Source organism: Takifugu rubripes, chromosome 3 (genome assembly GCF_901000725.2).
Source record: "Takifugu rubripes chromosome 3, fTakRub1.2, whole genome shotgun sequence".
In the NCBI taxonomy this organism is placed as follows: Eukaryota; Metazoa; Chordata; class Actinopteri; order Tetraodontiformes; family Tetraodontidae; genus Takifugu; species Takifugu rubripes.
Genome location: NC_042287.1, coordinates 16,719,582 through 16,743,641, shown reverse-complemented (window position 1 = coordinate 16,743,641; position 24,060 = coordinate 16,719,582). Strand labels below are relative to the sequence as shown.

At 44.9% G+C, this 24,060-nt stretch overlaps 1 protein-coding gene and 5 pseudogenes across 3 annotated transcripts; 4 read left to right on the top strand and 2 right to left on the bottom strand.

Moving 5' to 3' along the window:
* The first annotated feature begins 4,217 nt into the window (after positions 1–4,217).
* Positions 4,218–5,216, top strand: LOC115249111 (WNT1-inducible-signaling pathway protein 2-like; annotated as a pseudogene).
* Positions 5,217–8,151: 2,935 nt separating this feature from the next.
* On the top strand, positions 8,152–9,234 carry LOC115249110 (P2Y purinoceptor 1-like; annotated as a pseudogene).
* Positions 9,235–9,690: 456 nt separating this feature from the next.
* Positions 9,691–11,605, bottom strand: LOC115249220 (UDP-glucuronosyltransferase 2A1-like). Of its 3 annotated transcripts, none has more exons than XM_029834171.1 (2): positions 11,166–11,605; positions 9,691–10,811 (listed from the first exon to the last, which is right to left on the bottom strand). In XM_029834171.1, exon 2 carries the CDS (start codon positions 10,807–10,809, stop codon positions 9,697–9,699), a length of 1,113 nt encoding a protein of 370 aa, XP_029690031.1. In that variant the 5' UTR covers positions 10,810–10,811; positions 11,166–11,605; the 3' UTR covers positions 9,691–9,696. The 3 variants fall into 3 exon arrangements, with proteins under 3 accessions (XP_029690031.1, XP_029690032.1, XP_029690033.1); XM_029834172.1 differs by having other exon boundaries at positions 11,234–11,605; XM_029834173.1 differs by having other exon boundaries at positions 11,267–11,605.
* Positions 11,606–14,989: 3,384 nt separating this feature from the next.
* LOC115249109 (P2Y purinoceptor 1-like) lies at positions 14,990–16,069 on the top strand (annotated as a pseudogene).
* A 1,326-nt stretch (positions 16,070–17,395) lies between these two features.
* LOC115249224 (UDP-glucuronosyltransferase 2B17 pseudogene) lies at positions 17,396–18,248 on the bottom strand (annotated as a pseudogene).
* Positions 18,249–23,097: 4,849 nt separating this feature from the next.
* On the top strand, positions 23,098–23,991 carry LOC115249108 (P2Y purinoceptor 1-like; annotated as a pseudogene).
* The last annotated feature ends 69 nt before the right edge of the window (positions 23,992–24,060 follow it).

Genomic DNA, 24,060 nt, shown 5'->3' with positions numbered 1-24,060 from the left:
TATAAGTAGAATTACTTGAAATAGACAAGCTTCATGGCTGCAATTCTCCCCACACCCAGTTCCACTTTCTAATGTAAACTCGTTAACACGGCTGGTGCAAGCAGGTTGTGCTGGATTACAATGGTGTCCAACCACAGGCCCATGGGTTCAATCTCCAGGCATCCAGAACGCTGTCAGCAACAAAATGGTGTCTACAATCTTTTTAAACAACATCTGTATTCGACCCATAAATGAATGAAGCTCAGGTGTTGGAGGACGGACACGCAGAGTCAAAGAGGAAGCTGTCAGCTGCCATTCCTGGCGCTCCAGACTGTGTCCCTGCAGCTCTGGCTGATGTGATTTCATGATGAATAGGTGAGAAGAAGTGTCTGGACCATCGGTTCTCTCTGTGACCTCAACCCTGCGTACGTCAGGAGGTGACCTTTGAGAGTGGTGGCGTTCTTCCCTTCAGCCGCTGGTGTTCCTGTGGCAACACTGTGGGATTTTCACACATCAGGATAGAATGTCCGGAATTCTAGGGAAACATTTTGGCTGTGACTGGAATTACTAGTGTTGTTTGGGGCCGCGTGTGCATGTTTCTCTCAGGTAGCAGCCTCATTTTGGAGCAGATCAACTTTAATACTGGCGATGACAAGCACAGAGACCACGAAGGTGATTGGCCTCTGAACAATCCGCCCTTTCTCTTTCTATTAGTTATTTAATCAAAGGTCCAACTTCAGTCTCTTGGCTCAGAGCTAATTATCATATTTAGTCTCTGGATGAGTGGCCAGAGAAAATCAGCTCAGGTCTAACTTTGATATTTTTGGATATATTTCTACTTTGAATTCAATTTAGGAAGCATATATTATTCCAACAGCTGTAGTGTTTCCTTTGCAGGGTACTTTCATAGGAAACACCTGCACCAGGGTGTGTAGTTTTTCATCATATTCTGTAAATGTTCAACTGTTTCCGTGCACTTTCTGCCCGTATTTTCCCTCCGTGTTGAAGGTCTAAATGAACAGCTCATGTGGAAGTGATTTAGCTGTGATGTTTGATGTTAAAGCCAGAGTTAAGGAATGACATCATCACCTACACGCCTGACTAAAGGAAATCCGCGTCTGTGTGAGAGGATCAACTCAGGGCTGAAGTGTTGAAATGAGAGTCGCACAGAAAGGAGGAAGAGGAAACTGACACGGTAATTCAGGCTGTGATCGTGATTCTGGGTCTTTATTTTTGTGGGTGTGGTGCTGGGATCCAAGGATGGCTGACGTTACAGAACAGAATGTTTTACTGGAATAATGAGGTCAGTTGTAACTCATCAACATCATGCATCAGACTTCCATTTGCACGTGCCGCTTGACTCATGGTTGCAAAGCTGGACCTCTCTGTCCTCTTCACTTTCTCCCAGAAGGAGAAACCGGGGGCTCTGCCAATGACTGGACCATTTGGCCAAAACCTCAGACAAAAAAATGCCAAATGCAACTGGAGCTGCTCGTGTTATGTGTGTGTCAAACATTGTCCTTGGAAAGAGTTTGAGTCTGATGTGTAGCTGTTTCCTCCCGCGCTCTGTTTATTCTGAGACGTGTTCAAATCAGCCTCAGTGAGCTGGTACGGCCCAAACCCACAAACTGGCAGCATTTACCATTGTCTGGACTCACCGAGGTCACAAAAGGGTAATAAAAGAATACAGACAATACTGAGGGGGAAATCAGCTCACTTTAATCAACACCTGTGGTTCCGTGATAATTAGATCCCCACTAAAATGATGAACTTTATGGCTCATAATCAAACCAAGTTCAATCTAACTCTATTTTAGACTTTGGTGTTTTGATGGAAAACCCAAGGGAAGACTTCCACGACAACACCAGGCCGCAGCTGTTGCTCGCGATTACTCAACCTTGAAGGTGTTTTTTGCGCACCTAGTGGCCGCAGATCGAGGGTTGCGGCAGCGTTAATAACCGTAAACTAAATACAACATTTCCCTCTGAGCTCATTTCTTCCCACTTTCCCATTTTAGCTCCACTGTGACAGACGCGATAAAGAAACCGAATCATTCGATACAAAAGCTTATTGGAGTCAGTAATATTTCCCTTTGTTCAAAGATTTTAGCCTAAATTTTAATTTGGTTTAATTTTGGTGATTCTATACATACAGAAACTTTTCAGGAAATTTATATTATATAAATGTGTGTGTGTGTGTGTGTGTGTAGAGAGACGAGAGAGAGAGAGAGAGAGAGAGAAGAGAGAGAGGAGGAGAGAGAGAGGAGAGAGAGAGAGGAGAGATGAGAGAGAGATGAGAGATGAGAGAGAGGGAGGAGAGGAAGAGAGAGAGAGAGGAGAGGGGAGAGAGAGAGAGGTGATGATGAGAGGAGAGCGAGAGAGAAGGGCGATATGTATATAGATATATATAGTTATAATAGAAAAACATGCTTTTGTGTGTTGAGGCTGGAAAGTCTTTGCAGCGATTGGAAATGCCTCTGACATTCTTGGAATTGGGGGAAAACATGTGGCTCAGCTGCCAGGAAGTCCTCGTGTTCAGACAAAACTGGTGCAGCCCATCTACAGCGATCGACCACCTGGAGCCCACATACAGAGTCCCACATTCTTTCCTTTCTTCTCATTCTATTTATAACTGTTGTTACTCACAAGATGTCAGCACCGTCTGCAAACGCCTGATGCTGAAATTCAGAGAATATCCAAAATAATCTCAATTTTCTGTCATAAAGGCCTTTCAAATCAGATAATTAGATCTACATGAGCGGCAGCAACTAACGAGGCTTCAGCTGCAACGTCCACCATCAGCTGTCTGCTGCTGCGTGTGACGTTTCTTTGATTCAGCTGAGGGTGTGTTTCGATTCTGAGTGTTTTGGATCTGGAGCAGCAACATCAAGAATCTTCCTCCAACAGTTGCTGGGCCAGATCTTTGACTCTGATCTTTGGTGATCTCCGGGATCTTGACCTCGACGGCGGCCGTTAGTGTGACGAAGTTGTGCGCTGCTCTCTTTGGTTCACACAGATAAACTTTGCCTTCCACATGGTTACGCCTGCGGAGGGAGAAGCGTCTCAGCGGAGACCCGAGGAGCTGAATGTCTCACAATGGAAGAGATCAGGATGATTCAAGGTCAGGCCAACAACAGACGTGCTGCCTCGACACCACGGCAACCAGCCGGAGGAAACGTTTGATCCAAGTTACACATATAATGAGGGAGCGTTTAGATGGAGGGCTCTTTTCTCTTCAGCTCTCCTTTCTGGGAACACCAGCGTTTTCCCCTGAAGGTGCATTAAAGCGGCAGCCCTGTAAAACAGCGGCGCGATAAGATCAACATATATTGAGACATCGCCACAAAATCCCAGAAGGTTCTTTTCCTTTTGGACGTTTGGGCCTCGTGTATTTTTCCTCCCCTCGGCGAGTCTTAAGCTGTGCAAACTCGGATGGCCACAAGCCTGGAAGAGGAGGGAGGAGGGAGGGAGGGCTGTGTGGGGAGCAGGGAGGAGGAATGCGAAACATTTCAGATGTTGCTCCAGCAGCTGTTTACACTGTCGTCAGCCTGTGCATCAGCGTCCAGACTTTATAAATGTCACAGGAGCGAAAATGAGCAGCGACTGGCTGAGACGGACGAGCTCCATCGGCACCAGCAGACCTCATGGAGCGAGCGTGGAGTGACGGGCTGATGGCGTCGGCTTGTTCTGCTGTGTGTGGTGACACAGGTGAGCCTGATTGCCCTCTGACCCTTTCTCACCTCACTACTAATAATACTCAGGTTCATTTTTTACTGATCGGGGGAACGCCGCTCTCATTTAAAGCTCATTAAATGGTTATTGTTTGTTTATTTGTGGGTCCAACCTCAATTCAATACATTTTTTGCGTATCTCAAAGATAATTGATGGTAATTTGGACAAATCTTCTTTGTGGAAATGTCTTATATTGTATATATTCTTTTTTACACTCCAGAATCGTCATTTTTTTTTTGTGTGGTTCTGTCTGTATGTGAGTTATCTTCAATATCAGCTTCATATTGTGTTAGTTGCTGTACAGTTTTATTTTCCTTAATTTGTAGTTGTCACCAAGGTTTTTTTCTTCTTATTGTCTGTTTAACAAATCGGTAACAAGAAGAATAAGAAATCAAGCAAACCCACAATAGTAGATTATAAGATTCCCATTAGAGCTGCCTGTGTGTGATGGGGGGGGTCAGGACAGTGACCCCATGCTTGTTTGTTTATCTCCATGAGAACGTGCACATGCACGTGCACAGCAAAGTGTGGGTGTGGCGGTAAGGCTTTTGGCTGTGTTTCAGTGCACTTTTTCCTGTAACCTGTCCCCGTGTGTGTTCCCTCCAGGGTGTGCTCCCAGCTGTGTGACAGGCCCTGTCTCTGCCCCACCTCGGCCCCCCAGTGCCCGCCAGGAGTGCCCCTGGTGGCGGATGGCTGCCGGTGCTGCCCGGTGTTGTGCCCGGCAGCTGGGGGAGCCCCTGCAGCCACAGGTTTCCCTGCGACGGCCAGAGAGGCCTGCAGTGCGACTACAGTGCAGTTTCCCGGGGGGGCGCCCGGCGAATGTGTCGGTGAGGTTTCACGTCTGTGTGGGCGGGGCCGACGCTCGGCCCGCATGAGTGCGACAGGCATGTGTTTAAAGTCTGCTCAGCAGAGCACGACAGGCTGCCGGGGGCGAGAAAACACTTGGACTCTGTTTCAAGGACTCGTGTTGACACTTTTCCTGTAACGACTGCTGTCTGGGTGTGATATATTGCAGATACTAGACTTGAGACACAGACGGTTCTCAGTAGTGAGGCCCGGTTCTCATAAAACTGGACCGGCTCAGACAGCGACGCCTGTGTTTTCCACCCTCCTCACCTGGCCTAACTCGTCCACTTCCTGATTACCTTCCCACATCAGTAGGTCAGGGATGTGAAGACAGCTTCTGTTCTGCGTGCACATTTCAGGTCAGGAAGCGCTTGGGCTGCGTGGTCAACGGCGTCACTTACGGCGAGGGCCAGTCCTTCCAGCCCTCCTGTGACACGCTGTTGCCGCTGCAGCGGGGGTGGGGTGGCCTGTGTGCCGGCCTGCCCTCTGGATGTCCGTCGTCCCACCCAAGACTGTCCCAGGACCCACAGCACATTCGGTTACCGGGGAAATGCTGCAAACAGTGGGGTGTGTGAGAACCTGGAGAACACCGTCATTCAGGACGCCATCACAGGTGGGCCCTGTAATCCAGCTCTGCCCGACTGTTTCTACTCATGCTGACAGTGTCCATATTCCCCTTTAAAGTGTGTGTGTTGTGGGGGGGTGCATTTTACAAATGTCTTCCTAGTGGATGTCGTGGTGACGGGCACTATTTCTTGTTTATATGAGATTTGTCATTAGAGGTCATGTCTGGAACATTTTACAGGAGCATTTTTATGCCTCGACTGGGTGGTGTCTGACCAAAGGAACATTCACAGTCTGAATATAACTCATGCTGTTCTGGAAACATCCAAACACTTTTTTTTATTCACAGTCACTGTTCCTGCTTTCATAACAGCTGTGTGAAAATCAAACACAGGAAGACAGACACAGACATTAGAAAAAGGTGTATCTGAAAAAAGTGAAGTTTCAAACATCGACTCAGTCAAACAACCCTGCTGACAGCAGCAGGCAAACATCTCCTGTTTCATTGGTCACTGCCAGAGGTCAGCTGGTTTCAGGACGGAAGCGGGTAGAGTGGGGAGAAATATTTGTTGTTTTGGATTTTACCTCCCAAAAACTGAATTGTGAATTCATACACTGGACCATTTTGGGAAAACAAAAGTTCAAATAATTCCAAAAAACATTTTTTTCTGGGGTGACTGGGATCACTCTGAATGGATTTCTTGGGTCTGGGTAAAATTTGCAAGGAGAAAGTAGCTGCAATTTGAAACATGCTCATCTTTTTATGTTTGACTTCCTCCTTTGTTTTCTTTAGCCACGAGGAAACCGGGTTGTGGCCTTTTCTTCCCGCAATATCATCCCCCTGAACAAACTAGTCCCACCTCCCCCCCACCTGTACGGCGAAGAGCACCCAGTGGAGCCCCTGTTCTCAGAGCTGTGGCGCCGGGGTCTCCACACGGTCTCCAACCAGAACCCCGCCTGCAAGTTGCAAATGGAAATGAGACTTTGCAAAGTGCGGCCTTGCTACACAGTTCACCCAGCCCCCGAAGTGAGCGCTTGTCTTCATTACTGTCATTTCATTAGCCATGACACACTTTAACCTTTGACCTCACCCGTTCTTCTAACATTGCGTGTGTTTTGTGCGTGTCCAGGCAGGGCAGCAGGGGCAGTGTGGGGCCAGCTACACATCGCCAGGCCCCATTCGGCTGGTCCACCAGGGCTGCGTCAGTACTCACGCTTACAGGCTGCGCTACTGCGGCCAGTGCAGCGGCTCCTCCTGCTGTGTACCCTCATCAGACCAGCACTGCTGAGGTGACCTTCCGCTGCCTGGCGGGGGCGCTGATACGGCGGCCCGGTGATGATGATCCACTCGTGTGTTGCCAGCGACAGCTGCCCCTACGGGCCTTTTCGTAACCCAGCACTCGGAGGCTTCAGGCACCTGACAGGCCCGTAGGAGCGGGTTGATGAGGGGACTGAGGCCAGTGACTGAAGGTATTTCAATCAGCACACATTCTGTCACCCAGGCCAACATATTAGAGATACTAAACTGTGAGTGGGGACAATTGCTGACATTTGCTTCATTATTATACACTTGGTCGTTATCGTGACGACAGAAAGGAGAACACCGGCAGTTCATAATCCAGCATTCGCCCCTTTATTGTATCTAGTTCATTCACTTTTACTAATTAAATAATATGCAGTCACCCCTCCCCCCCCCCCCTCCCCCCCCCCACCCCCCATCCTGCTGATCCACTTTAGGTTGTTTCAATCTCCAAGTCAGAGGTGATCATGAAGTAATTTAATAAAATAAAACAAAGTAAATGTACACATGACAGCACTTTTTTTTTTTTTTACCACTAATAATACACATTTTCTAATGATAAGAATTAACAAGTAAGTCAAAGATACACATATAGTAGCATCTGTCAAGGATAGAAAGTGAGTTTAATGTATATGGTAATTTTTAGAGGCCGTGCACTGATAAAAACCTTCAATGCAAGTAAAATCTAAAGTCAGGAGTTAAAATGATATCTAATAGTGTCTAGTTTACACTAACTGGTGTTTCTAGAGTCAGAATATTGATAACTTGTTAATTTTATGACACCAGTCTCTGTGTTGACTGATTTTATTCTCTAATGTGAGCAATGCAACTATTTGTTTGCACAGTTTTGCTTGTGATGATTTGCACTTCTTCGTTACTGTTGTAGATAATTCTGCGCAGATGTCTCCTCTCTATACTGTAGTTGTATGTGTGGTACTATTTCAGACCTGAGTTGTGTTTTGACTTTTTTCATGGTTTCTTTATAAAACCACCTCTCCTATCCATCATGGCGGACCTAAGATCTCCTTTGGTTTTGTCCTAACATCCATATTTGTTTGAGACGATGTTTGATGGTGATGTTATTTGTGTGTGTTTGGAGACGTGAGCCTACTTGAGGGCTGCTAAGAGTTTGAGTTGTTTTGATGGTCTTATTGTTGTGTCAGGACGTTTCAAAGTAAATACATATTAAAAATGTGTTTTTTTGAAGCTTTACACTTGTGGTTTCCTGTCTGTTTTCCTCCATCTGCCTAATCTTTGTGCGATTTTGCCAGATCTTCATGCTTGTTTTGTATTTGAGTCTCAAATTCAGATCAGATTCCTCAGTTTTCCTGGAATCCTGATGTGTTTCCTCTCAATACTGATTTTTATGAAGGATTATGCTGCCACGGTGTCACAGACAGAAAAAATGCAACCAGCTCAGGATCAGTGAACAAATGAGACAACCTTAACGATTTTAAAAATAGTATAAACTAATAAGTGACAAAATAAGGTTCTGAGCACAGGGGCTGTTAACAGAAACAATTTGAAACTCAAATCTATTTCTTCATCTATTCAAAGCAGTTTAAATTAAATGCATGTAGATTTTAAATAGTAGTCCAAGACTTTGTATGTTGGTTGAGGTTCATTCAATCTCATTGTTTCTCAGAATGCTAAACATCACACTTGTACTTTGACTTGATGTTTCTGTTAGTCATCAACACATATCAACTCTTCCGATGTACAGATTGGGTTATTTCCCTTCTGACACATAGAAGCAGGAACAGGAAGTCTTCTCTGCAGCAGCCACACCTCGGGGAGCACGTTTCAGAGCGGAGCTGATCTCTGTCCAGAAGACGATGAATAACAGCTCCTGTCCTCGTGTCAGCTTTAGTTTCACGGGCAAATTCCTGCCTCCTGTTTACATCCTGGTGTTCTTCATCGGTCTGGCGGCTAATGGATGGGGACTAAGATCTCTGCTGAAGAACTGGAAGAACTAGGCAACATCAGCCTATTTGTGCTCAACCTGGGAATTTCAGACGTTCTCTACCTGCTCACGCTTCCATTTCTGGTGGTCTACTACCCCTCATGAGTCGTCGATGGATTTTCGGACAGACATTCTGCAAGATAACAAGATTCTGCTTCAATCTTAATCTGTATGGCAGCATTGGGTTCCTGACGTGCATAAGTGTGTACCGGTAACTGGCTATTGTCCATCCGATGAGAGCGATGGGACGCATCACCTTCACCCACTCTGTGATTATCTCTGTCACCACTTGGCTGTTAGTTGGAATTCAGTGTCTTCCAGATATGTTCTACACCAAAACATCTAAGAGAAACACCGAGAAATGCTTTGATACCACCGATGACGAGTATGTAGAGAGTTACCTAAGTACAGTCTTGGATGGACGTTCATGGGATTCTGCATCCCGCTCCTCATCACACTGGGCTGCTACGGACACGTGCTTGTTGTTCTCTGCCGGAAAAATACCACTGACAAGGTATTAAGACAGAGATGCATGAAGCTGTTGTTCCTCCTGGTTCTTCTTTTTTCTGTTTGTTACATCCCCCTATCACATACTCAAGAACCTCAACCTTTGGTCAAGACTTCAGTTCATTTGGAAGGTGTGCCAAAAATGGTCTAACGGAGTGTACATCGCCCGTCAGCTCAGTCGTGCCCTTGTTTGTTTGAACAGTGCTCTCAACCCTCTGGTTTACCTCCGTGGAGATGAAAACATCCATGGCTCCTCTCAGAAAATGTTTGCAGCCAGCCAGGAACCTACCTACACACAGGCGACAACCCTTTTTACTCGAGGTTCTCCTCCATCAGCCATCTGATACAAGCTTATTTTTATGTGCATCTGCTGCTTTATATCACTGGTGCTTTATCCGTCATACTCAGATGAAATAATAAAACATTCTTAAGGAATCCGTTTCTTCTCTGATAGTACAGGGTGGGGGGGAGGAGGTGCGGAACTTCAATTTAAACGCAAGTGAAACAGAAATGCACAAGGAGTAGCACAAAGTGAGAGATTTAGTGAAAGCGAAATTCTATTCAGCCATGAAAGGAAAACCACAACCGGGGCACAAGCAGCACCTGTCTGGAAGAAGCTGCGCGCAACACCCGCTCCAACGGATCCACTTCTAATAAAAGTCGCTGATTAAACATTATAAGATGTAGATCACAGGATCTTTGAATGGAAAAAAGTGTGTTTTATACATTCATAGATCGTGAGACAAAGTTGGACACCTTGACTTGGAGACAGAACACTGAGGAATTGCACCACACAGTTGTAGTTTTTAAAGAAAGAATTTTATTTCACACTGGATGGACGTGCACATAACCAGCATGGTGTTGTTTCCCAGACTGGTGGGTCTTTCTCCAATGTGTCTCCACACCACCTTCTGAGGAAGGTTGGCAAACGCTGATGCAATGATCTCTGATAACTCAGGGCCAAGATCGCCCAGCAGAGTCCCCAGTGACATGACGACCACCCCGTGCTCACCAGAACTCTGCATACAATCCTCTAAATCTGCTGGAAGAGGCTTAGAAGGTTTGCCTTGAAACCCTCCGATGTAGACCACATTGGGCATGGTAGGACGAGGAAACTCGAATATAAAATCAACTCGCATTAACCAGAGATCAGCTCCCTGCATGAGACACATGACGTTGACATCAGGACCAAAATATTTGTCACACACTGCTTGGTAAGGGGGATTTGACACAAAGTAGTGCATGTAGACCAACATGATATGAGAGATGACATTTTTCATTCTCTGAAAAATGTCCATTTTATCAGACTCATAAAAAAATAATTGGGGAACGTAGGAGAGTGGAGAAGGTGCGATGGCGAAATGTTCATCTCCATTGAAAACCCAGCGAGCATTGAAAACCAGCGGTAGTTGGAGATAGTGCGCCAACAACACTCCACCTGGAAATGCAGGATCTGTCAATAAAAGGTTGTACTCATTGTTTTTCAGAATCGTAATTAGCGTCTCATTCTCAAAGATGTCGATGACCATCTTGGCCACGTCATGCTGATTCTCTCCAATCATTTGGAAAAGGTTTTGATAAAATTTAAAAAAAGCCCAGAGTGAACCTTCCCTCCGCCGGATCTCTATTGACCTCTCTAAGAAAGAGGTCATGAAGTCTTGACTCTCGATGTGATGCGAGTGGTCCTGGGTGATGGTGATGGAGGTGTAGTAGGGCGAGACTTCAGAAATGTACCAGCTGGTGGACGAACGTATGACCGTTATTTCATGGCCCCGAGAGTGAAGCAGCTCCAAGAGGATTTTCATGTTCAGCCAGTGGCTCCCATCTAGAGGGTAAACAAGCACTTTTCCTCCATCACAGGTGGAGGACAGAGCTGCTGAGAAGAACACCAGGAAGGTCAGGACTGGATATGAAGCCATCACTGCCAAGAAGAGGCAAAGGTTATTACAAACAGTAGTAGTAGTAGTAGTAGTCATAAACACCGTGTATCCAATGACTACAAAACAGTATACAATGAATCTGTTGCGAACTGGCTGACTGGTTAGTCCAGACGCTGACCAGGACACGTTACTATTACTTGCTAAGCCAGCAAAAATTGAATACCATTATGTTATTGTGTTTTAAGCATTTCTGATATCATTTCTGATATTCTGATATCAGAAATGCTTAAAACACAATTGTGTTTAGTACATTTGCTTTATCAAAACACATGAACTGCTATAAACATTCACATTCTCTCTGTCTCTCATGCACAAGCTCAAACCCACACACACACCCAGTAGGTATTCTGTGTGCAACGCAGTAACAGAAACAGCAGCCTGTCACAGACGGGTTGATCAGGACCTGAACGCAGGCCAGGGAGCAGGGGCGGCCCACCAGAAGACACGAAGCTGGGGTGGCGCTCCAGGAGACACGAAGCTGGGGTGGCGCTCCAGGAGACACGAAGCTGGGGTGGCGCTCCAGGAGACACGAAGCTGGGGCGGCGCTCCAGGAGACACGAAGCTGGGGCGGCCCTCCAGGAGACACGAAGTTGGGGCGGCCCTCCAGGAGACACAAAGCTGGAGCAGCCCTCCAGTAGACACGAAGCTGGAGCGGCACCCCAGGAAACACAGAACACCAGCACACAACGAGGAAGACGAACAGACACGCTGACAAGACGAACAGAACACCCTCACAAGACAAACAGACACCCTGGCACTGACAGGCAGGCGCACCTTGCTTAAATAGGCAGCATGATGTAAATTGCCTACAGGTGCGCGTGCCAGCAGTGCCAGCTGCCACCGATTGTGCCCCACACCCCCCCCTGCAGGACAACGACCGACACAACCCAGAAACCCTGACAGCAGCCATTAATCAACTTAACACAACAACAAAAATACTCATCTACACTTAAATTGAAACAACTCAAATCGTCACTAAATGCTTCTTTCACAGTCAGTTATTTTTCAGCAACAGCTAGAGTGTGGAAATAATAGTTACCTGTGAACCACGAGGACCAGGACACTGTCAATAGGCTTGTTCAGCCACCAGTGATCTAATACTGAGCTGTGCCTGCGTTTATGGGCCAAGATTATAATGTTCCTTGTTCCCTCACTGGAACGCAGAAGCACCATCTACAGACGAGGCCGCCAAAATAAGATTCCACATCCACAATTGTGATGATGAAATACACGTGGCGTGCACATTTGCTACGTAATCTTTCTGGACCCTTTACAGCCCTGATTTAAGAGGTATCTGGACATCTCGAACTAAACCAGCAAACAATGGTCATTCTAGAGTCTGAGAAAGGTCACCTGCCTGGCCTGTGTAGTGTCTGTTGGGGTTAGTCAGTGTCTTTCAGGTCAGTCAACGTGGGTCAAGTTCTATGTTAGCCGCAGTTTTGGCTGACGTGTTTTAGACGGGTCACTTGTGTGAAGTGGGAAAGATGGTCTACTCAGCCTCCTCCCCTTGTCTCTAGGTGGAGGTTTTCCACAGAAATAAGCTCAAATGGGACACCGGTTAGGAATGAACCCACTGGTGGTTTTTCTGAGATAGTGGGTCCTTTCTGTTTAATACCTGATCACTGGATCACATAGTCTTCTATTTGACCCTTGTCTCACCAGGTGGATTACTTTATCAACTCTGACATGACCCATGTTGTGATGTAGGTATGTTGGCACAGTTGGCCTCAGTTTACTGGGAAGGACCTGCTGGTTGTCTTTTCTTGATCATGCAGATTCTGTCCTCTCCTCCTCAATGTCATGACCTTACAGACGGAAGCATCCTCTTCCTGGGCAACTCTAAAGTCATCTGGGTTGATGGTGGGAACGGTCACAGGTGGATCATTGTCACCCGAGAGGTGCAGCCATCCATGGCACGTCCTTTTCCCCTACAGCTTTCTTCCTCTGGCTAAGTTACTAACGATCTTCTTAGAGCTTCAGATCATGGACTGGTTTCTCTGCTGGTTCTGTTGGACCTCAGTGCAGCTGATAGATCAGATAGATACCAGTTTGCTCATGTCCATGGCATTCCCTCTTCATACAGTAGGGTTAGCCATGGAGTTCCACAAGATTCTTCACCTGGACCAATCCTTTTCACCTTGTACATGCTCCCCTTAGGAAACATTATTCAGCAGCATGGAATAAGTTTTTATTGTTATGCTGATGACACTCAGCTATATTTATCCATTAAACCAGAGGAGACAGAGTCGTTAGTGAAGCTTTAGAACTGACAAAAAGTCTTGGATGTCTTCAAATTTCCTTGTCCTTAATTCCGGCAAAACTGAGGTCAAGGCTCTCCTGCTCCTCCTCACCAAGTAGATCAGTGATGTTATTTCTTGTGTAGTTTTCCTGCCCCTACCTCCGACCCTGCTGACCTACTCAGATCTACTGGCAGTTTATTATAATTATTATAATTAATGTATTTCATTGATCTCTGCCTATTCTCTCCTCTACCTGTCCTCCCCCCTTCTCCTCTCTCTCTACCCAGCTGGCCATCAGCAGGAGGGTCCCCCTTCACGAGCCTGGTCCTGCTCAAGGTTTTTCTTTGCCACTGTTGCTTGTTGGGGGTCAGGCCCTGGGATTCTAGAAAGCGCCTAGAGACAATTTTGATTGATTGATTGATTGATTGATTGATATGGTGGAAATTACAGTACATTGGGGTAGAGTTTCAGTGTAGTACTCTATGTGACCCTGGAGCTTTACTGGATACCTTGACAGCGGACACATGACAGCACTTTTTTTTTTTAACCACTAATAATACACACATTTTTTAATAATAGGAATTAACAGTAAGCCAAAGATACACATATGGTAGCATGTGTCAAGGATAGAAGTGAGTTTAATTATATGGTAATTTTAGAGGCCGTGCACTGATAAAAACCTTCAATTGCAAGTAAAATCTAAAAGTCAGGAGTTAAAATGATATCTAATAGTGTCTAGTTTACACTAACTGGCTGTTTCTAGAGTCAGAAATGTTTGATAACTTGTTAATTTTATGACACCAGTCTCTGTGTTGACTGATTTTATTCTCTAATGTGAGCAATGGCAACTATTTGTTTACACAGTTTGCTTGTGATGATTTTGCACTTCTTCGTTTACTGTTGTAGATAATTCTGCGCAGATGTCTCCTCTCTATACTGTAGTTGTATGTGTGGTACTATTTCAGACCTGAGTTGGTTTCATGGTTTCTTATTATAAAACCACCTCTCCTATCCATCATGGCGGACCTAAGATCTCCTTTGGTTTTGGTCCTAACATCCATATTTGTTGAGACGATGTTATTTGTGTGTGTTTGGAGACGTGAGCCTACTTGAGGGCTGCTAAGAGTTTGAGTTGTTTTGATGGTCTTGTGTCAGGACGTTTCAAAGTAAATACATATTAAAATGTGTTTGTTTGAAGCTTTACATCGTGGTTTCTGTCTGTTTTCCTCCATCTGCCTAATCTTCGTGCTGATCTTTGCCAGATCTTCATGCTTGTTTTGTATTTGAGTCTCAAATTCAGATCAGATTCCTCAGTTTTCCTGGAATCCTGATGTGTTTCCTCTCAATACTGATTTTTATGAGGGATTATGCTGCCACGGTGTCACAGACAGAAAAATGCAACCAGCTCAGTATCAGTGAACAAATGAGACAACCTTAACGATTTTAAAAATAGTATAAACTAATAAGTGACAAAATAAGGTTCTGAGCACAGGGGCTGCGAACAGAAACAATTGAAACTCAAATCTATTTCTTCAATCTATTCAAAGCAGTTTTAAATTAAATGCATGTAGATTTTAATAGTAGTCCAAGACTTGTATGTTGGTTGAGGTTCATTCAATCTCATTGTTTCTCAGAATGCTAAACATCACATTTGTACTTTGACTTGATGTTTCTGTTAGTCATCAACACAAATCAACTCTTCCAATGTACAGATTTGGTTATTTCCCTTCTGTCACATCTGTTAAAATATGTTTATAGCACAACCTGGTAAACGACTGTAAAAATAACCGCACATACTGTATTTATTAAGTTATCCTCACTTGCTGCTTCTTTTGCACTTCTGGTTAGATGCTTTAACTGCATTTTGTTGCTCTGTACCTGTACATGTGCAATAACAATAAAGTTGATCTAATCTTATCTAATCTATTAAAAAAAAGCAGGAGAAGGAAGTCTTCTCTGCAGTATGCAGCCACACCTCGGGGAGCACGTTTGCATAGCGGAGCTGATCTCTGTCCAGAAGACAATGAATAACAGCTCCTGTCCTCGTGTCAGCTTTAGTTTCACGGGCAAATTCCTGCCTCCTGTTTACATCCTGGTGTTCTTCATCGGTCTGGCGGCTAATGGATGGGGACTAAGATCTCTGCTGAAGAACTGGAAGAACTGGGCATCATCAGGCATATTTGTGCTCAACCTGGGAATTCAGACGTTTCTCTACCTGCTCACGCTTCCATTTCTGGTGGTCTACTACCTATGAGTCGTCGATGGATTTTCGGGACAGACATTCTGCAAGATAACAAGATTCTGCTTCAATCTTAATCTGTATGGCAGCATTGGGTTCCTGACGTGCATAAGTGTGTACCGGTACCTGGCTATTGTCCATCCGATGAGAGCGATGGGACGCATCACCTTCACCCACTCTGTGATTATCTCTGTCACCACTTGGCTGTTAGTTGGAATTCAGTGTCTTCCAGATATGTTCTACACCAAAACATTTAAGAGAAACACTGAGAAATGCTTTGATACCACCGATGACGAGTATGTAGAGAGTTACCTAAAGTACAGTCTTGGATGGACGTTCATGGGATTCTGCATCCCGCTCCTCATCACACTGGGCTGCTACGGACACGTGCTTGTTGTTCTCTGCCGGAAAAAACACCACTGACAAGGTATTAAAACAGAGATGTATGAAGCTGCTGTTCCTCCTGGTTCTTCTTTTTTCTGTTTGTTACATCCCCTATCACATACTCAAGAACCTCAACCTTTGGTCAAGACTTCAGTTCATTTGGAAGGTGTGCCCAAACTGGTCTAATGGAGTGTACATCGCCCATCAGCTCAGTCGTGGCCTTGTTTGTTTGAACAGTGCTCTCAACCCTCTGGTTTACCTCCGTGGAGATGAAAACATCCTGGCTCCTCTCAGAAAATGTTTGCAGCCAGCTCAGGAACCTGCCACACAGGCGACACCCCTTTTTACTCGAGGTTCTCCTCCATCAGCCGTCTGATACAAGCTTATTTTTTATGTGCACCTGCTGCTTTATATCACTGTTGCTTTCATCCGTCATACTCAGATGAAATAATAAAACATTCTTAAGGAATCCGTTTCTCTCTGATAGTACAGGGTGGTGGGGAGGAGGTGCGGAACTTCAATTTAAACGCAAGTGAAACAGAAATGCACGAGGTGTTAGGAGTGGTTGTATCAGGACCCGAAAGCAGGCAGGACACAGTGGCGTATCGTTCCGAGAAGCTTTATTAAAGTTTGTAGAACTCAAAAAGAGGCGTGGAGACCACGACTCGGTGCTTAATCAAAACAGGGAACGTAAACTTACGACACAAGCAGTCCATGAAGGATTAAGAAAAAACAACAATCCGATAACGGGTTCAAAAGTTATCCACGAAGGAAACAGTCTCACAAAAGTCCAGGAGGGTACAGCCGGGGTTTTCCGAAAACGACAAAACACGCCAACGCTGGCCAACCGTGAGAACAGTCCATAAATAGGTGGCTTGATTACGATAGTCTGCAGGTGCGCCAGTCCCCGGCACCACCTGTGGCTGAGGCATGGCTCCACCACGCCCCCCCGCAGGAGAAAACCCTGCAAAAGAGTTCCCAGAAACTGGGAACCTGACACGAGTAGTAGTACAAAGTGAGAGATTTAGTGAAAGCAAAATTCTATTCAGTCAGAAAGGAAAACCACAACCGGGGCACAAACAGTACCTGTCTGGAACAAGCTGCGTGCAACACCCGCTCCAATGGATCCACTTCTAATAAAAGTCGCTGATTAAACATTATAAGATGTAGATCACAGGATCTTTGAATGGAAAAAAGTGTGTTTTATACATTCATAGATGTGAGACAAAGTTGGACACCTTGACTTGGAGACAGAACACTGAGGAATTGCACCACAGTTGTAGTTTTTAAAGAAAGAATTTTATTTCACACTGGATGGACGCGCACATTGCTGACAAATGGCGAAAAGTCTTAAGCTCATCAGTGAAATGTTTAGCACATATTCAACAACCATTTAACTAATATTCTATCACCAACCCTTTTTCTCCAATAAGGCTTCAGTATTATTTGCACACCTCAACACTCCTGCAGTTGACCTGGTTTGGTCGGTTGTAACCCATAAAAAGAAACAAGGCAACAACTCTAGCTTGCGTGAGGGGGAAGCAGAGCTTACAGTGAATGCATAATCAATTTCACATGAAGTTACCACTGGTAGAGCAACAACGCTCCACTTTATTCAACCAAAATGAAGTGGGAAGATTCAAGCTGGCTAAATCCTACAGCTAGCTTTGCAGCCTTCAAAAGAAATGGATATTAAGTTACAACCTAAATTTAGAAGGTTGAACAAGGTTCATACACCTGTTTTCTCATGAACTGATCTATTCTTTCTTAGATTTTGCTGGTGATTTTGTCGCTCTAATGAGAGCTCTGATGACACATCGGCAGGAGACCCAAACTAATGACATGAGTATCAAGCCACAGGCTGCGAAGACGGCCATCACGTCCAGACAGTGATAGGCGTACCACGGTAACTTGTAGGACTCTGTACGCAGGTGTGAGGCGCCCTTGTGCCTCATGACAAACTCCATCCAGAAGAGGGCGCTGTCTATGGGTTTCATTGGTTTGTCATGGTGAAGCTGTGACAGCTTCTGTATTTTCTCTTTGTATGCCTTCGTAGGATCGAGAATATTCTTCAGAGTATTGGTCAGAGTCTCAACATCCAACGTTGTGACATCGACCATCTCAGCAGCCCCCCGTGCCTTCATACGTACAAAATTATCAATCTGGTCAAAGATGAGAGGAAGGCCCAGGATCGGGACCCCATGGTAGATGGCCTCATAAATACCGTTATAGCCCCCATGCGACATAAAAAGTTTGGTTTTCGGGTGACCTAAGATATCATTTTGAGGCAGCCATTTAACCAGCATGGTGTTGTTTCCCAGGCTGGTGGGTCTTTCTCCAATGTGTCTCCACACCACCTTCTGAGGAAGGTTGGCAAACGCTGATGCAATGATCTCTGATAACTCAGGGCCAAGATCGCCCAGCAGAGTCCCCAGTGACATGACGACCACCCCGTGCTCACCAGAACTCTGCATAAAATCCTCTAAATCTGCTGGAAGAGGCTTAGAAGGTTTGCCTTGAAACCCTCCGATGTAGACCACATTGGGCATGGTAGGATGAGGAAACTCGAATATAAAATCAGATCGTATAACCAGAGATCAGCTCCCTGCATGAGAGACATGACGTTGACATCGGCACCAAAATATTTGTCACACACTGCTTGGTAGGGGGATTTACAACAAAGTAGTGCATGTAGACCAACATCATATGAGAGATGACATTTTTCATTCTCTGAAAAAAAGTCATTTTATCAGAGTTATAAGAAAATAATTGGGGAACGTAGGAGAGTGGAGAAGGTGCGATGGCGAAGTGTGCCTCGCCGCTGAAAGCCCAGCGAGCACTGAGCACCGTTGGAAGCTGGAGATAGTGCGCTAACAACACTCCCCCTAGAAATGCAGGATCCAACAGCATGAAATCGTATTCAGTTTTCTTTAGCTTCATAATTAGCATCTCATTCTCAAAGATGTCGATGACCATCTTGGCCACGTTTTGCTGACTTTCCTCTAAAATAGTGAAAAGGTTTTGATAAAATTCAAAAAAAGCCCAGAGTGAACCTTCTCTCCGCCGGATCTCTATTGACCTCTTTAAGAAAGAGGTCATGAAGTCTTGACCCTCGATGTGATGTGAGTGGTCCTGGGCGATGGTAATGGAGGTGTAGTATGGCGAGACTTCAGAAATGTACCAGCTGGTGGACGAACGTATTACCGTTATTTCATGGCCCCGAGAGTGAAGCAGCTCCAAGAGGATTTTCATGTTCAGCCAGTGGCTCCCATCTAGAGGGTAAACAAGCACTTTTCCTCCATCACAGGTGGAGGACAGAGCTGCTGAGAAGAACACCAGGAAGGTCAGGACTGGATATGAAGCCATCACTGCCAAGAAGAGGCAAAGGCTATTACAAATCATCTCATCATTATTATTATTATTATTATTATTATTATTATTATTATTATTATTATTATTAGTAGTAGTAGTAGTAGTAGTAGTAGTAGTCATAAACACCGTGTATCCAACGACTACAAACAGTATACAATGAATCTGTTGCGAACTGGCTGACTGGTTAGTCCGGACGCTGACCAGGACACGTTACTATTACTTGCTAAGCCAGCAAAAATTGAATACCATTATGTTATTGTGTTTTAAGCATTTCTGATATCATTTCTGATATTCTGATATCAGAAATGCTTAAAACACAATTGTGTTTAGTACATTTGCTTTATCAAAAACACATGAACTGCTATAACATTCACATTCTCTCTGTCTCTCATGCACAAGCTCAAACCCACACACACACCCAGTAGGTATTCTGTGTGCAACGCAGTAACAGAAACAGTAGCCTGTCCACAGACGGGTTGATCAGGACCTGAACGCAGGCCAGGGAGCAGGGGCGGCCCACCAGAAGACACGAAGCTGGGGTGGCGCTCCAGGAGACACGAAGTTGGGGCGGCCCTCCAGGAGACACGGAGCTGGAGCGGCACCCCAGGAGACACGAAGCTGGAGCAGCACCCCAGGAAACACAGAAACACCAGCACACAACGAGGAGGACGAACAGACACGCTGACAAGACGAACAGAACACCCTCACAAGACAAACAGACACCCTGGCACTGACAGGCAGGCGCACCTTGCTTAAATAGGCAGCATGATGTAAATTGCCTACAGGTGCGCGTGCCAGCAGTGCCAGCTGCCACCGATTTGTGCCCCACACCCCCCCCTGCAGGACAACGACCGACACAACCCAGAAACCCTGACAGCAGCCATTAATCAACTTAACACAACAACAAAATACTCATCTACACTTAAATTGAAACAACTCAAATCGTCACTAAACGCTTCTTTCACAGTCAGTTATTTTTCAGCAACAGCTAGAGTGTGGAAATAATAGTTACCTGTGAACCACGAGGACCAGGACACTGTCAATAAGGCTTGTTCAGCCACCAGTGATCTAATACTGAGCTGTGCCTGCGTTTATGGGGCCAAGATTATAATGTTCCTTGTTCCCTCACTGGAACGCAGAAGCACCATCTACAGACGAGGCCGCCAAAATAAGATTCCACATCCACAATTGTGATGATGAAATACACGTGGCGTGCACATTTGCTACGTAAATCTTTCTGGACCCTTACAGCCCTGATTTAAGAGGTATCTGGACATCTCGAACTAAACCAGCAAACAATGGTCATTCTAGAGTCTGAGAAAGGTCACCTGCCTGGCCTGTGTAGTGTCTGTTGGGGTTAGTCAGTGTCTTTCAGGTCAGTCAACGTGGGTCAAGTTCTATGTTAGCCGCAGTTTTGGCTGACGTGTTTTTAGACGGGTCACTTGTGTGAAGTGGGAAAGATGGTCTACTCAGCTCCTCCCCTTGTCTCTAGGTGGAGGTTTTCCACAGAAATAAGCTCAAATGGGACACCGGTTAGGAATGAACCCACTGGTGGTTTTTCTGAGATAGTGGGTCCTTTCTGTTTAATACCTGATCACTGGATCACATAGTCTTCTATTTGACCCTTGTCTCACCAGGTGGATTACTTTATCAACTCTGACATGACCCATGTTGTGATGTAGGTATTTGGCACAGTTGGCCTCAGTTACTGGGAAGGACCTGCTGGTTGTCTTTTTCTTTATCATGCAGATTCTGTCCTCTCCTCCTCGATGTCATGACCTTTACAGACGGAAGCATCCTCTTCCTGGGCAACTCTGAAGTCATCTGGGGTGAAGGTGGGAACGGTCACAGGTGGATCATTGTCACCCCGAGAGGTGCAGCCATCCATGGCACGTCCTTTCCCCCTCCAGCTTTCTTCCTCTGGCTAAGTTACTAATGATCTTCTTAGAGCTTTAGATCATGGACTGGTTTCTCTGCTGGTTCTGTTGGACCTCAGTGCAGCTGATAGATCAGATAGATACCAGTTTGCTCATGTCCATGGCATTCCCTCTTCATACAGTAGGGTTAGCCATGGAGTTCCACAAGATTCTTCACCTGGACCAATCCTTTTCACCTTGTACATGCTCCCCTTAGGAAACATTATTCAGCAGCATGGAATAAGTTTTCATTGTTATGCTGATGACACTCAGCTATATTTATCCATTAAACCAGAGGAGACCGAGTCGTTAGTGAAGCTAGTGAAGTCTTGGATGTCTTCAAATTTCCTTGTCCTTAATTCCGGCAAAACTGAGGTCAAGGCTCTCCTGCTCCTCCTCACCAAGTAGATCAGTGATGTTATTTCTTGTGTAGTTTCCTGCCACTACCTCCGACCTGCTGACCCACTCAGTTCTACTGGCAGTTATTATTATAATTAATGTATTTCATTGATCTCTGCCTATTCTCTCCTCTACCTGTCCTCCCCCCTTCTCCTCTCTCTCTACCCAGCTGGCCATCAGCAGGAGGGTCCCCCTTCACGAGCCTGGTCCTGCTCAAGGTTTTTCTTTGCCACTGTTGCTTGTTGGGGGTCAGGCCCTGGGATTCTAGAAAGCGCCTAGAGACAATTCTGATTGATTGATTGATTGATTGATTGATTGATTGATTGATTGATTAATTGATTGATTAATTGATTGATTGATATGGTGGAAATTACAGTACACTGAGGTAGAGTTTCAGTGTAGTACTCTATGTGACCCTGGAGCTTTACTGGATACCTTGACAGGCGGACACATGACAGCACTTTTTTTTTTTTACCACTAATAATACACATTTTTTAATAATAGGAATTAACAAGTAAGCCAAAGATACACATATGGTAGCATGTGTCAAGGATAGAAGTGAGTTTAATGTATATGGTAATTTTAGAGGCCGTGCACTGATAAAAACCTTCAATTGCAAGTAAATCTAAAGTCAGGAGTTAAAATGATATCTAATAGTGTCTAGTTTACACTAACTGGTGTTTCTAGAGTCAGAAATGTTTGATAACTTGTTAATTTTATGACACCAGTCTCTGTGTTGACTGATTTTATTCTCTAATGTGAGCAATGCAACTATTTGTTTACACAGTTTTGCTTGTGATGATTTTGCACTTCTTCGTTTACTGTTGTAGATAATTCTGCGCAGATGTCTCCTCTCTATACTGTAGTTGTATGTGTGGTACTATTTCAGACCTGAGTTGGTTTCATGGTTTCTTTATAAAACCACCTCTCCTATCCATCATGGCGGACCTAAGATCTCCTTTGGTTTTGGTCCTAACATCCATATTTGTTTGAGACGATGTTTGATGGTGATGTTATTTGTGTGTGTTTGGAGACGTGAGCCTACTTGAGGGCTGCTAAGAGTTTGAGTTGTTTTGATGGTCTTATTGTTGTGTCAGGACGTTTCAAAGTAAATACATATTAAAAATGTGTTTTTTTGAAGCTTTACACTTGTGGTTTCCTGTCTGTTTTCCTTCATCTGCCTAATCTTCGTGCTGATTTTTGCCAGATCTTCATGCTTGTTTTGTATTGAGTCTCAAATTCAGATCAGATTCTTCAGTTTTTCCTGGAATCCTGATGTGTTTCCTCTCAATACTGATTTTTATGAGGGATTATGCTGCTACGGTGTCACAGGACAGAAAAATGCAACCAGCTCAGTATCAGTGAACAAATGAGACAACCTTAACGATTTTAAAAATAGTATAAAGTAAGAAGTGACAAAATAAGGTTCTGAGCACAGGGGCTGTTAACAGAAACAATTTGAAACTCAAATCTATTTCTTCATCTATTCAAAGCAGTTTTAAATTAAATGCATGTAGATTTTAAATAGTAGTCCAAGACTTTATATGTTGGTTGAGGTTCATTCAATCTCATTGTTTCTCAGAATGCTAAACATCACACTTGTACTTTGACTCGATGTTTCTGTTAGTCATCAACACATATCAACTCTTTCCGATGTACAGATTTGGGTTATTTCCCTTCTGACACATAAAAGCATTAAAACAGGAAGTCTTCTCTGCAGCAGCCACACCTCGGGGAGCACGTTTGCATAGCGGAGCTGATCTCTGTCCAGAAGACAATGAATAACAGCTTCTGTCCTCCTGTCAGCTTTAGTTTCTCGGGCAAATTCCTGCCTCCTGTTTACATCCTGGTGTTCTTCATCGGTCTGGCGGCTAATGGATGGGGACTAAGATCTCTGCTGAAGAACTGGAAGAAACTGGGCAACATCAGCATATTTGTGCTCAACCTGGGAATTTCAGACGTTCTCTACCTGCTCACGGTTCCATTTCTGGTGGTCTACTACCTCAATGAGGAGTCGATGGATTTTCGGACAGACATTCTGCAAGATAACAAGATTCTGCTTCAATCTTAATCTGTATGGCAGCATTGGGTTCCTGACGTGCATAAGTGTGTACCGGTACCTGGCTATTGTCCATCCGATGAGAGCGATGGGACGCATCACCTTCACCCACTCTGTGATTATCTCTGTCACCACTTGGCTGTTAGTTGGAATTCAGTGTCTTCCAGATATGTTCTACACCAAAACATCTAAGAGAAACACCGAGAAATGCTTTGATACCACCGATGACGAGTATGTAGAGAGTTACCTAAAGTACAGTCTTGGATGGACGTTCATGGGATTCTGCATCCCGCTCCTCATCACACTGGGCTGCTACGGACACGTGCTTGTTGTTCTCTGCCGGAAAAATACCACTGACAAGGTATTAAGACAGAGATGCATGAAGCTGTTGTTTCCTCCTGGTTCTTCTTTTTTCTGTTTGTTACATCCCCTATCACATACTCAAGAACCTCAGCCTTTGGTCAAGACTTCTGTTCATTTGGAAGGTGTGCCAAAAATGGTCTAACGGAGTGTACATCGCCCGTCAGCTCAGTCGTGGCCTTGTTTGTTTGAACAGTGCTCTCAACCCTCTGGTTTACCTCCGTGGAGATGAAACATCCTGGCTCCTCTCAGAAAATGTTT